At 53.7% G+C, this 13,432-nt stretch overlaps 1 protein-coding gene across 1 annotated transcript in view; it reads left to right on the top strand.

The window, feature by feature from the left end:
• KIAA1755 (KIAA1755 ortholog) overlaps nt 1-12,263 on the top strand; it is a 38,752-nt gene extending 26,489 nt beyond the window's left edge. The window contains exons 8-14 of the mRNA XM_081557146.1: nt 713-829; nt 2,975-3,073; nt 3,951-4,099; nt 5,836-5,974; nt 7,199-7,321; nt 7,957-8,175; nt 10,990-12,263. Coding sequence (XP_081413272.1) covers nt 713-829; nt 2,975-3,073; nt 3,951-4,099; nt 5,836-5,974; nt 7,199-7,321; nt 7,957-8,175; nt 10,990-11,691 — 1,548 coding nt within the window. The 3' untranslated portion in view covers nt 11,692-12,263. The remainder of the gene's footprint in view (nt 1-712; nt 830-2,974; nt 3,074-3,950; nt 4,100-5,835; nt 5,975-7,198; nt 7,322-7,956; nt 8,176-10,989) is intronic.
• The last annotated feature ends 1,169 nt before the right edge of the window (nt 12,264-13,432 follow it).

Genomic DNA, 13,432 nt, shown 5'->3' with positions numbered 1-13,432 from the left:
GGGGAATCACCAAAGTACTGATAAAGTGGTTCTGGGTTGGGCCTGGGATTCTGCATTCTAGCATGTTCCTAAAGTGCTGCTGGGGCTGCTGGTCTCTAGAGCACACTTGAAAAATCAGGGATAAAAAATGGGCTCCAGAACCCCACAGAATTCTCCCCATCCCAAGCTTAGGTATCTGGAGCTGTTTGTACCATAAGCCTCAAGTTTCACTACCTCGGAGAAGCAGTCACCTAGTCCCTGCTCCACGTCTTAATGGGTACCCTTAGGATTTGGTGACCTTTCTCAACATCCCAGAGAACATCTTTATGTGTCTCCAGAAAACAGTACAAGGATTACAGAGAAGTTGCATGACAAGGGCCAGCTTTAATCGGTTTGTGTGATTGCCCGGACAACTGTGCTGGAAAGAGCCCAGCTCAGAGGGAAGGAGTGCCGTGATTGATTAATGATGTCTGCCTCGATCACAGGCTAGGAGAGTGGCAGTATGAGTGCTGTTTATTTGCTATTCCTTACCCAGGGTCTGGCTCTCAATTTTGATTTATCAGAGTTTCCAGAGAAAATTCTTTGCCCAGAAAGCAACTGTTAGAGCCAAGGACAGCCTTACCTATGGGAGGTGGAGAAATGCTGGGGCATGGATCTGGGCAGGACCTTCTCAGACATTGGTCTCTACATTGAGTTCCCTGGTCAGAATGACTTTTTTTTTTTTGGTCTGCAGGTAGAGGTGCTGACCTCACTGAAGGCCCTCAGCCACCACGTGGACCCCAGCCAGCTCCCTACGGCCCTGGAAGGCCTCTTCCCCTACTGTCATGGCGAGTGGGTGCAATTCTTCCAGGTGTCTATCATCACAGCCTTCACCCCACACCCTCATCCCTTCTCTTTCTCCATTCTCTATCCTGTTCCATGGATCCACCTGAGCTTATCTGGTTCAAAAACATTCATTCAACAAACATTGATAATGAGGGTGCAGAGTGGAGTGATGAAGAGCTCAGGCTCTGGGGCCAGACAGCCTGCCTCCCAACCCCAGCTCTGCTGTGTGACCTTAGGGAAGTTATATACCTTCTCTGAGCCCTTTTCCTCAATGACAGAATAGGGGTTAAGAAGAGTACCTCCTCTTGGGGCTAGTGTGAGACTTGAGCTAAGATGGGTAAAGAGCTTAGAAGAAAGAGTGTCTGCCACATGCTAAGAGTGATGTGAGAGTTTCCCGCAAACACATTTGCAGGCATCTGCTTTGTGGATGCACAAAACTCGGGGTCTGGTGGGGGAGGCAGGCGTGCTCCCTCCTGTAAGAGAGAGGAAGTAAGGAAACTGCTCCTTTCCCATGTGACCTCAGTCCCTTCTCACCCGAACCCTGCGCAAGGGGGCATCTCATGCCCGGTTTAGCACATGAGGACGCACAGGATGGGCACGACTTCTGCAGCGGCACACAGGTGCTTATGGGCTTAAACCACTCAAGGACCAGTGCAGAAAGCTGGCCCTGGTCTTTCTCTAGACCAGAGCAGCTCGATTTCAGCACTATTCTTATTTGGAGCTGGATGATTCATCTTGGGGGTGAGCTGTTTGTGCCCTGTCACATGATTAGTACCATCCCTGGACCCTACCCACTCTGACAATAGCATCCTCCAAATGACGACAACCAAAAATGTCTCCAGACATCGCCAGGTGTCCCCTGGCGTGGGAGACCACCCCCACTGAGAACCACTGGTCTCTAGTCTCACGTGGCCATTTGCTTATTTGCTTTTGGCCTGCGCTCTTTTTAATTGGATCTATTTTCAAACAGACCATACGTTCAAAATTCAATTAGTACAGAAGGGTATAAACTGAAAAATCTCTTACCCTACTCGTTCCACAGGCCCCCAGCTCCCCTCTCCAGAGATCTCTAGTTCCTCCAGGGGCTTTTAAACTATATTTTTGCTTTAATGCCTTCCCTTTAAATAAAATCTTACCTATAGATCCAGCCTATAGAGGCCTCCTTGGTCGCTCAGATGTTAAAGAATCTGCCTGCAATGCAGAAGACCTGGGTTCGATCCCTGAGTCAGAAATATCCCCTGGAGAAGGGAATGGCAGCCCACTTCAGTATTCTTGCCTGGAGAATCCCAAAGAGAGAGGAGCCTGTAGGGCTACAGTCCATGGGGTCGCAAAGAGTTGTACACAACTGAGCGATTAACATTTCCACTTTCATTAAGCTGATAATGATGATGATTAAGGTTGCTATTCTAAGTGCCTGGCACAAATAAACCCATTTAGTCTTCACACAAGCCTCGAAGGCAGGAACTACTGTGCTCCCATTTTATAGAGGAAGTGGAGGCACAGAGAGGTTAAGAAACTTGCCCAAGGCCTCACAGCTAGTAAGCGGTAAAGCCGGGCTGAAGTGAGACTCAGAGAGGATGTCTTCCACCCCTGCCATCTCACCCCTCCTACCGTTCCCTCCCCCACTGTATCCCCAGTGGTCTGGGAGTAGGTCAGACGGGTCCTCTGTCTTTTTCCCTCTCATTTCCAGCTTGAGTGGTTCTCAAACTGTGGTCCCTGGACCAGCAGCATCAGCCTCACCTGGGAACCTGTTAGAAATGCACGCTGTCATAACCCACCCCAGTGAAACTCAGGAGGAGGGCTCAACAGCCTGGGTTTTTTTTTTTTTTTTTTAATGATTCTCTTGATGTGGACCATTTTAAGATTCTTTATTGAATTTGTTACAGTATTTCTTCTATTTTACATTTTGGTTTTTTGGCCGAGTGGCATGTGGAATCTTAGCTCCCCGACCAAGGATCAGACAGACCTGCATCCCCTGCATTGGAAGGCGAAGTCTTAACCACTGGCCCACTAGGGAAGTCCTGCAGCCTGGATTTTAACTGGCTTTCCAGGTGATTCTGATGCAGCTAACATTTGAGAACCACCACCCTGCATGTCCTCCTGGTGGGTGGAGGGGAGCAGCACCCTCTTCACAGGCTGACACCCCTACTCTGGGCCTCCTGTCCTACAGAAGCTGGATCCTTTCCTTGCTGACCTTCGCCAGGCCTCCTGCCTGCTAAAGGCTTCCATCAAGGAGTTCGAGAAGGGTGAGCCCCCTGGAGGGGTGCAGGTGAGCCAGGAGCCGGAGGTGGGGAAACCACAACGCACCTCCAATTCCATGGACCAAGGGCTCAGTGAAGGGGCTTTGTTTTCATTCATTCATTCAGCTGATATTTACTGGACAGTTACTATGTGTCACGCCCTGGAGACCCAGCCTGGGGCAGATCGACTTGTCCCTGCCTTCATGGGGCTCATGGTGCAGTGTGAGAGGTCTTCATTAAAAAAAGAAGTAAACAGAAATGGACATATCATTACAAGTGATGCTGAAGGCTGTGAAAGTAAGATTGAGAATAAAGGGGAAAGAGGGTATTGAAGCTGAGCTTTGAAGGATGAGATGGAGCCCTGGGAACAGGAAGGGGACTGTGCTCCAGGTGGAGGACAATCACATTTAAAGGCCCTGAGGTGGGGCTGTGCTTGCTATATTTGAGCAAGGAGGCCAGTGTGGAATAAAGTAAGGGAAAAGGAGGAGACCTTCTGGGTCCACAGCTGTATCAGGGAGAAGCTGGGTTGGGATTTGATTCTAAATGGGAAGGGAAGCCACTAGAGAGTTCTAAGCAGCAGTGGGATGATCAGATGGGCCCTTTGAGATCTATCTGGTTGCCATACAGAGAACAGACTGCACGGGGAGCCAGGGTGCTGTGGGGAAATCAGCAAAGCGCTGGGATGGGTGTCCCAGTAAGATGATGATGCTTGGACCAGTGAGGTTGCCATGGAAATGAGAGGAAGCTTGGCTTGAGGAGATGTTTTAGAGATAGAAAGGATGGACTTTCCGTAAGACCTTGAATGCCCAACTAGGGGAGTCAGGTAGGATCAGGGTGTGGGGAGCCCTGGAAGGTTATAGAAGGAGAGTGGAAATTGAGCCTCAGGCCAGTTCCCTACCCTGGCAGGAGGCCTCCAGGTGTCTGAGCAAGTCCAAGGAGCTGATGGAGGCTGTGTTGAGGGACCCCGGCCTGATGGGCCTCCAGCGGGAAGGCGGAGCCACCCTGGCCAGCCTGCGACAGGAGGGCAGCAGGCTGAACTTCAACCCGGACGTCAGGTACAGGCACCAGGCTTTTCCTCCCCTACCCCATCCTGTTCCCCGGGCTGGGACTCAGAGCTGGGGCCACTTTGCTGAGTGGACACATAGGGTGGGCTCTGAGGATGTCCAGGATGGGATGTTCGCAGTGCCCATACCCCAAGCTGAGGCTTGTACCTTGGCAAGTCTCTTCTCTGCAGCCCTTGTAAGCCCAGGCATTGGAGGACAAGCTCCCCTGCTTCCGGTCATCATCATAGACCAAGCACTATCTCTGACCTAAACCCTGGGCTGAGCGCCTGCAAGAGCTTGTCTCCTATTCCTCATAAGATTACACGAGGCCCACATCCTCCTATTTGGCTGATGGATGCTGAGGCTGAGCGAAAGGAAGTAAGAGCCAGGCCATGTGAGCACTAACCCCTGAACTGCCCTGCCTTTCCTGGCAGGGGCCTGAGAGAACTTCACGGTGTGTTAAGGTCTCAGAAATTTAACAATATGCAAACAATGCACATTCCTAGAAAGTACCAATTTTCTTAAATTTAAGGATGGGGTGGGGTGCAAATCAGCAATTAAATCGTCCAGTAATTGTAAAAATTTTATCTCTGTTAGAACGAGCACAATCACAAAGTTTGCATAAGCTTCCAAGAACGCTTTGTGTATTTAACCAACCCCAAATAGCGCTTAGTATGAACACAGCATTGTTCTAAGGGCCTCAAGAACGTTAATGTAATTCCCACCCACAAAGTGGATCCTAGTACTGTCCTCATTTTACAGTGGAAGAGCCTGAAGCTCAGAGAGAAGAAAAGTGACTTGCCCAAGGTCACACAGCCAGGACTTGAACCCAGGCAGCCTGGCCCAGAATCTTGAACACACCACCTTGAGCTGTGCCCAGACAGATTCATGCAGATGCAAGCGCTGGGCAGCAGTGGGCCCTAGTTCTGGAGGTGGAATCATCTCCCTGCCCCTCACATGGCCTGGTGGGGCTGGCACTGCCTTTCCCAGCATGCCCCTGCCTCACTTGTCCAGCTCCGGGGTCCCTTTGGTTTGCCATGGCCCTGGCCAGACCGCTGGCCACCAGCATCTCCACCAGGGGGCGCTGTGGTCCCATGTGAGCCACTCTGGGTGTTTGTTCCGCACCTCCTGCCTGTCCCTGACTTCCTCCCTCCCTTTGCCAGACAGCCTGGCATTTTCCATCCTGTTCACTCACCCTGGGTGCTCATCCATTCCCTAGAAGGGCAGTGACCCGTGGGAAGCTGCGGTCAGATGAGGCTCCCTCCAGGAAAATGGACTCTCCTTTCCTCTCCTCTTTTACCTTTTCCTTCTAAAGGATCGCTAGGGCAGAGGAGGGTGCAACCACCTTGTGAAATGGGTTCTGTTATCCTCACTTGTTATAGTTGAAGAACCGAGACACAGAGGGGTGAGGAATTTGCATAAGCTCCTCTTACTAGAAGGTAGCAGGCCTGGGGTGTGAACCCAGATCTGTCCAGCTTGGTTCCTACCTTCCTAGGGAAAGAGAGGGTCATTTGGCTTTCTGCTGTGGCCTCTGGTCCTCCCAGTCCCACGGAAGGCCAAAGCTGAGGCCCAGAGAGGTGTGGGGACCTGCCCAAGGTCACACAGCAAGTCAACAGCTGAAGCACCCAGGCCAGGGCCACAGAGTTGGAGGGAGTCAGGGAAGCAGGCCTATGCTGGGCAGGAGTGCAGGGGGTGGGGGGCAAGGGATCAACATCTTGGGTTTTCTCTCACCCTCCGTGGCCTCCCAGGAGCCATCTGGCTGAAGCCACCACCCTGTACAGCCTTGTGGACGAGCAGCTGCACGTCCTGGTCACTGTGTCCAACCACCTCCTGAGAAGGCTGGAGCTCCGTGTCCGTCTGGGCCGCCTGGAAGCTGCCATCCACCAGGTGAGAGAGGGGAAGGAGGAGGCTGGCCCAGGGACCTGAGGGTGGAAGTGGGGCTTCTGCCTCTCCAGGCCCCGCCCCAGCCAGGTGCTTTCCTCTGGTATAAAGATACCAGGTTAGCACTTCTTGGAGAGCCAGGCAGGGGTTCTTGGAGCACACGACATGCACTCTGTAAGTGTGCTTGGTGACTGAGGTCATAACTCAAGATGCTACATTATATATATAATTTTATGTATTTATTTATTTCTGGCTGTACTAGGTCTTTGTTGCTGCACAGGCTCTTCTCTAGTTGCGACGAGCGGGAGCTACTCTCTAGCTTCGATGCACAGGCGTCTCATGACAGTGGCTTCTCTCGTTGCTGGCTCTAGGCTTGCTGGCTCAGTAGTTGCAGCTCCTGGACTCTAAAGCACAGGCTCATTAGTTGTGGTGCACAGGCTTAGTTGCTCCGAAGCATGTGGGATCTTCCCTGACCAGGGATCAAACCTTTGTCTCCTGCATTGGCAGGCGGGTTCTTTACCAGTGAGCCACCAGGGAAGACCCCCCAGAAGCTGCATTTCTTAAACACCAACTTTGTCCCAAGCCCTGGGCTGGAGCCTTTGCAACCATCACCACTTTTCAACCTCATCCCTTACCAGTGACACAGGGAAGACGTTAGGATTTCGCCTACTCACTGATGAGGAAACGGAGTCTGGGAGATGTTATGTCACCTGCCCTTGTTGCACACCTGGGGGTCTGATCCTGGAGCCCACACCGGACATCATCCTGTCCAACTGCCAGTGCCTAGAACCACAACATCCCTGCATGCTCGGGGTCGTGGAGCACAGGGTGTCTGGAGCCAGACAACCTGGGTTCCAGTACTGGCTCCAGCTCTTACTAGTGGTGTGACCCTAGACAAGGTACTAAACTATTCAGTGCCTAGGTTTCCTCATCTTTTAAATGGGGGATAAAATTAGTAGCCACGCGGGGCTTTGTGAGGATAAAGTGGGTGAGTATGTGCCCTTTAAGACACCCCAGAATACAAAGAGGACTCATGGGATCAAGAGCCATTTTACCCCATCTGTCCCTCATTGAATCCTCATGTCTCCAGAATTGGGGGCGGTTTCAGCTCAGGCCAGTGGGCCCCCAAATGACTGAGGACAAGACCTCAGCCTCTCAGGAAAGCAGGAAGCTGGCCAAGGGATGTCTCCTCAGCAGCTCGTCACATCCAAACCTCCCTCCCTGCTCCAGGTCAGCCACTGGATGGAGCAGGAAGGAAGCCGGTGCCTGCAAGTGCTGACCCCCAAGGACGGAAGCTTGGAGACAGTGGAGAAAACCCACACCGAGTTCGAGGACTTCTTCCTTCAGGCTGTGGTGCGTTCCTGAGACTGAGGGGCAGGGTGGGAGCAGATGGAGGGGACCAGAGCGTGGTGGGGGTGGGACTGCTGGGAAAAAAGTGTAGAGGTGGGAAGGTGCTAGAAAGCTGCTCGAGACAGTGAGAGAAGCGGCTTGGATCACAAAGGGTTCAGCTTAGATATTGCCTCCTCCAGGACGCCTTCCCTGACTACCAAGTCCAAAGATGACAAGTCTCAGAATCCCTGATGGATTTCTTAAAATACAGATTCCAGAGTCCTACTCTAGCCCTACTGAATCAGCCTGGGAGGCGGGGGGAATCTGCCTCCTCGATGTGCTGGGCCCTGGAGTCCAGGGCAGTTCAGCCCGTTTTGGCCCTCAGGGAATTTCCAGGCCAGTTTTGTTTTTTTTGGAGGGGGGGTTGGAGGGGCAACAGGGAAATAGAAAGAGAACACCATGGTGCACAGATGAGAAGCCTCTAACTCAGATTCTGGGGTCAGGGAATTTTTCCAGAAGAAGGTGACACCAAGCAGAGTCCCAGTGGGCAAAGTGAGCCCTGGGTTCCCATTTTATAGATGAGGAAACTGAGGCTCAGGAAGTCTCATATCTCGGTAGAGAGGCTGCAGCTGAGTGGACACCCTCCCCTCCCCGCTCAGGCCCAGTATCGCCACGGCCTGGAGCTGTGCAAGCAGGCAGCCCAGCTGGCAGCAGCAGCCAGGGCTGGGGAGGCAGGAGGGACCGAGCTCCCGGAGCTGGCAGCCTTTGCCTTCACCCAGCGGGCCTTCCAGGCGAAGCTGACCCACTTCTACATGGCAGCCGAGCGGCAACGCACAGACCTGGAGACGCTGCTCCACCTGCACCACTTCTGCAAGAAGGTGAGCCTTCCAGCACAGATTCCCCACCCCTGCCCCCCAACACATGGGAGGAAGGGGGGGGCAGGGAGTAGACCAGACACAGCCCTACGCTCCCTTCATTCCTTAGTCCCGTGAGGAGGAACGAGAATTAACTGCATTTTCTGAAAGGGAAACAAGGTCTGCAAGATGAAGTTACCCTCCTAAGCCAGGTCCAGCTGATCTCTGAACCCGATTTGTCCCACTACACAGGAGCATCCCAGGGACACGAACTCTCAAAGGACCCTTGGAAAACAGCTGCTTCTTAAGTGATGGGTTTAGGGGCAGGTTGTTGTCGTTCAGTCGCTCAGTCGTGTCCGACTTTTTGTGACCTCATGGACTGCAGTATGCCAGGCTTCCCTGTCCTTCACCATCTCCCAGAGTTTGCTCAGACTCATGTCCATCGAGTCGGTGATGCCATCCAACCATCTCATCCCCTACACCCCCTTGTCCTCCTGCCCTCGATCTTTCCCAGCATCAGGAAAAGTCATCAGGTTTTCCAGTCAGTCAGCTCTTTGCATCACGTGGTCAAAGTATTGGAGCTTCAGCTTCAGCATCAGTCCTTCCAATGAATATTCTGCACTGATTTCTTTTAGCATTGACTGTTTTGATTTCCTTACTATCCAGGGGACTGTCAAGAGTCTTCTCCAGCACCACAGTTCAAAAGCATCAATTCTTCAGCATTTAGCCTTCTTTATGGTCCAACTCTCACATCCATACATGACTACTGGAAAAACCATAGCTTTGACTATATGGACCTTTGTCAGCAAAGTGATGTCTCTGCTTTTTAATATGCTGTCTAGGTTTGTCATTGCTTTTTGGAGCCTGGGGATTTCTGAGAATCTGATCAAAGTCATAGACTTTCCCTCCATACGTAGACCTTTGCAGGCAACTTCATGGGGTGAGAACCAGGCGAGAACCTTGATCTCATCCCACCTCTCTGTTGCAGAGTTGGGGCAACAGGAGGAAGAGGGGTAATGCCTCGTGGGTTAAGGGTATCTGGAAGCTTCTCTCCCTTGTTTACTAAATTTAGCCAGTTTCAGCCCCATCAACCTTCTCTGGAGAAAGCAAACTGGCTCCAGCGCTGAGGCCTTTGCACTGGCTGTTCTCTCAGGCTGGAAAATTTTTCCCCTTGACGGGCTGGCTTCTTGCCTTTGGTAACTCTCAGCTCATATGTCCCTTCCTCACAGAGGCCCTGCCTGAGCCCCCAGCCCCTGCCCCACCCGCCCCATTCTCTCTTATCACCCTGTGCTGCTGACTTCATGGTGCTCTTTGTAACCTGAGCTTATCCTGTGGCTCCATCACCTGCTCGCCTCTCCTTTATGTGTCACTGTGAGCTGGGCTCCCCCAGCAGGGACCGGTCCGACCGGGGTCCTGGTTCTATCATGGTGCCCAGGGCAGGGTCAGCACCCAGAGGAGGCTCAGTAATTGGTCACGTGAATGGAGGAAGAGTGAGGAATCTGGTGGAGGGAGGAGGGCTAGAAGGCGGGCAGGAGGCCTGAGTCTGTCGGAGGTCGTACAAGACAGGAGGGGATGGCCTTAGCCTTCATTCCCACCTGGCCCGTCTCTCGGTGTTCAGCCTGGGTAGGTCCCGTTCTCCCTCTCTGGCTTTGAATATTAATCCGCACAGTAAGCAGTGGGGCAAGATGGTTTCTGAGGCGCTGTCCACCTCTGTCCGGCTTGGCCTGGAATATCTGGTCCCAGACGGACAGACAGCCGGACGGCTCAGGGCTGGGCTCAGCCCCAGATGGAGAGCGTGCGGGCGGCAGCTTTGGCATTAAATAATAATAACACGATTGTACCGCTAAGGGAGATTTATGGAGCCCTTTCCCAGCCATGAGCTCAGTGTGCTTCCGCGAATATGAAGCCATTTATCTACAGACAAGTTCCTTTAATCCGCGGAAGGATGGTTTCCTCGGAGAAAACGGTTCTCCAGTCCCCACCGCCTAACGACTCGCTGTCGGCTTCTAAATTAATGGAGAGAAAGATTATGTTTTTCACGAGCTGCTGGTAATGTGTTGGCTCCTTTGCGGCCTGCAGACATTTTGTGGGTGACGTGGGGACAGGCAGGATCCCCAAAGGAGGCAGAGACCTGACCGGAGTGAGGGGGCTTCCAGGCCAGGTCTGGCTGACAGTCTCCCCGTGGAACTGCAAGGGTGTGCCCCCGCCTCGGCCAGTTTCTCCTGTGCAAGGAGGTGCTTGCAAAATACCCTCTTGAGGCAGCAGGACAGTTGAGTTCAAATCCCAGCTTCTCCCTGTCCTGAGGCAAGTGACTTCACATCTCTGAGCCTCAGTTTCCTCCTCTGTAAAATGGGCCGCTGGTTCAGTGAGATCCTACATGAGACGCAGAGAGGCTGGCAGACAGTCGGTGGTTCAATCAATATTAGCCAGTCTCCTCCCTCAGCACCACTTATAAGGGGTTCATATTGTCCGAGAATCCACATTTTTCAGCTCCCCAACTTTCATGGTTATCTACCACAACCTCCACTTCACAGAGGGGGAATCTGTGCCCTAGAGGGAATGAGTCCTTACTGGTCCCTAAGTCTGGAAGACTGTGCCTGAAGATCTCAAGGGTGCTGGGGTTTGTTTCTGGTGGGCCCCTGAGGAAGAAAGAGGAATATTGTCAGCAGCAGCAGCAACTGAGAGAACCACGGCCATGCTGGGGGGAGCCTCTAACAGGGACTGGGCATTTTTATTAATTCTCTCTAGCTAGATTCATTCTAGAAGCCTCCTGTCTGCTCAGAGTGGTATATCCCTATCTTCACGGAGCCCCCACCTCCCTCTTTTCTTGTCTCCCAGATGACCTGGTTCCACATGGACTGTCAGGACCTGATGGCCCAGCTCAGGCTGGGCAAGGCCCAGAGGACCAGCCCTGGGGACCAGCGCCGTCTCCACCGCTACCTGCAGCGCCTGGTGTCTGAGTTTCCTGCTGAGAAGCTCACAACCATGGGCCTGCAGGTGGCCTCGCTGAGCCGGGAGGGCCTGGGCCGAGACCTGTGGGAGGAGGCCCGGGCAAGACACGAGGACATCCAGATGCTCCTGAAGAAGGCGCTGGCCCACTGTCCGTGCCCGGCAGGTTCCCCGGCCCACCCAGTGTGCCTGGAACTCAGGGGGGCGGCCACCAAGGACCAGGGCCTAAATGAGGAAGTCACTTCCAAGGGCAGATGGGACCTGCTCCTCCAGGACTCACTGGGTTCAGATCGTTCGCCCAAATCCCGTTGGCCTCCTTGGGCCCCCAGGCGCGGACAGAACAGAAATTTCCAAGCGGCCGCTCCCACCCAGGAAGCTGGCCAGGCTGTCGAGGCTGATGAAGGCAGAAACCCCCATGGGCCCCTGGACCCCGCTCCTGAGCGTTTCCTCACCACCCTCTTCTCCTGGCAGCGACTCCCCAGGCAGACTCAGATCCCCCGGCCTGCTGGGGACAGCTTCTCCTCGGAGGGGACAGGCTCACAGACGTCTCTGGAGGACTCGCCCCACACAAGTCCCCCTGCATCCCTCTAGCTGGGAGTTCCCGTCAATCACACTAGGCTCCCGAGAGGGTGGGGGGTGCCTAGGGTGGAGCCCAGCAACAGATGGGGAGCCCAGGACGGTCCCTCAGAACGTGGCTACTGAGTTTGGCCCATGCTCAGAGGACGAGAACCCAGCGCCTGCTCCTGGCCCCAGGTAGCTCCGGGGAGCCTGACTCTCACATTCAGAACAGTGAGAGCACAGGGCAGGCCAGGGCAGGATGTGAGGGAGCGTGGCGTTGGCTCCAAAACCCCAGAGTCTCATCGTGGAAAGAGCTGATGGTACAGACCTTTCTAGAGGTCTCTGACTTAGGCGGGCCAGACACCCACCTGGAGTTCTGGGGTATGCCAGCTTCCCCTTGGAACATGAGGGGCTGAGCTGCCCTCATGATGGAACCCAGGTTGGGGAGATTGGGGAGTGATTTCTTGTCTTAGGGGCCTACAAGGAACCAGACCCTACGTAAGGATTCGAGTGCACCTTTCTTTGGCTTTGATCCCAGGAACTACTGGCAAAGGAGCAGGGGGAGTGAGTCTGGGAAGGGAATAAAGGGTGTACTGTCAAGGGAATTATTGCATGTAATTTATTTGCTGGCACCGCTGGCCTCAAGCAAAGAGAATCACCTGCTGGAGGCCAGTTAGTGCACAAAAGAGGGGTGGGGAGGCGGACTGTCTGCCGCGTCTGTCACTTGGCTCCTCCAACCGACGTGAGTGTCAGTCTCAAGTTCAAGGAACCCCAGAGAGGACCCCTTCTTTCTCCTGTATCTCTGTCTTCTTCCCGTCCCCAGCACAGGTCCTCAGGCCCTACCATCCACTCTCCCCACCCCCAAGCCCCACCTCTCTTTAGGCACAGCCTCTGGTGTCCAGTGCCATCAGGTTTTGCTGTGGTAGGGAGCCACGTCCCCAGCCAGCAGGTGGTGCGAGGAGACAGTGGGAAGAGACCCAAGAGGCTCTGAGATCAGAGCATCCAGAACAAAGCGAGCCTTTCACACTGCCCAGAGTGACCCCGGCTGGCACCTCCCCTGACTGTCATTATCCCAAGAGCGTGTGCCCATCTGTCCTAGGATGCTTCACCAAGGTGGCCTCTGGTAGCTTAGCCCTGGAATTTTCCTGGCTCCAGGATGAGGGTGGGGCACACGTCCTCCCACAAGATGAGGCTCTAGAAGGAGGGGGGAAGGCAGGACTGGAGAACAAACAGGGTTTCTCAAGAGCTGTCTCAGTAGAGAGAGCCACACAAACCTCAATGCCCAAAATGTCTTCGGGCATCTTCCGGGACTCAAGATTCCATCAAGAATGGTCTGAGGCCTCTCTGCCTCAGAACCATAAGCAGAGCTGATCAAAGGCAGCTTCCTAGGGGATCCTACCCCAGATAATCAAGACCAGACCCTTGGGGCAGGGTGGCTGGAACTTGCATTTGTAACCAACTGCTCGGGCAACACAGTGAAGTGTGGGTGCTGTTGGGAAACACTTGGGGCTGAGACCGGAGCTGGTCCCCCAACCCCAACCCCAAGCCAGCTGTGATCTTTCATTCCAATCTCCTACCTTCTGTCCAGACAGGCCTGAGGATGCAGGAGGCATTTGATTGCTGATCTCCATCCATGCCTGTTGCCTCAGAGGGGGGCTGAAGGCTCTTAAAATGCTGTTGCCATAGCAACAGCATCCAGCCAGTGGGGACCACAGGCAGGGAGCCAGGGTACCTGGGGTGTAAGGATGAAAACTGAGTTCTGAGAGACAGCTAC

This window comes from Giraffa tippelskirchi, chromosome 13, assembly GCF_054371585.1.
Source record: "Giraffa tippelskirchi isolate mGirTip1 chromosome 13, T2T-mGirTip1v1.2.pri, whole genome shotgun sequence".
Classification (NCBI taxonomy): domain Eukaryota; kingdom Metazoa; phylum Chordata; class Mammalia; order Artiodactyla; family Giraffidae; genus Giraffa; species Giraffa tippelskirchi.
Note: the sequence above shows the minus strand (reverse complement) of the source record. Positions and strands in the feature narration are given on the sequence as shown.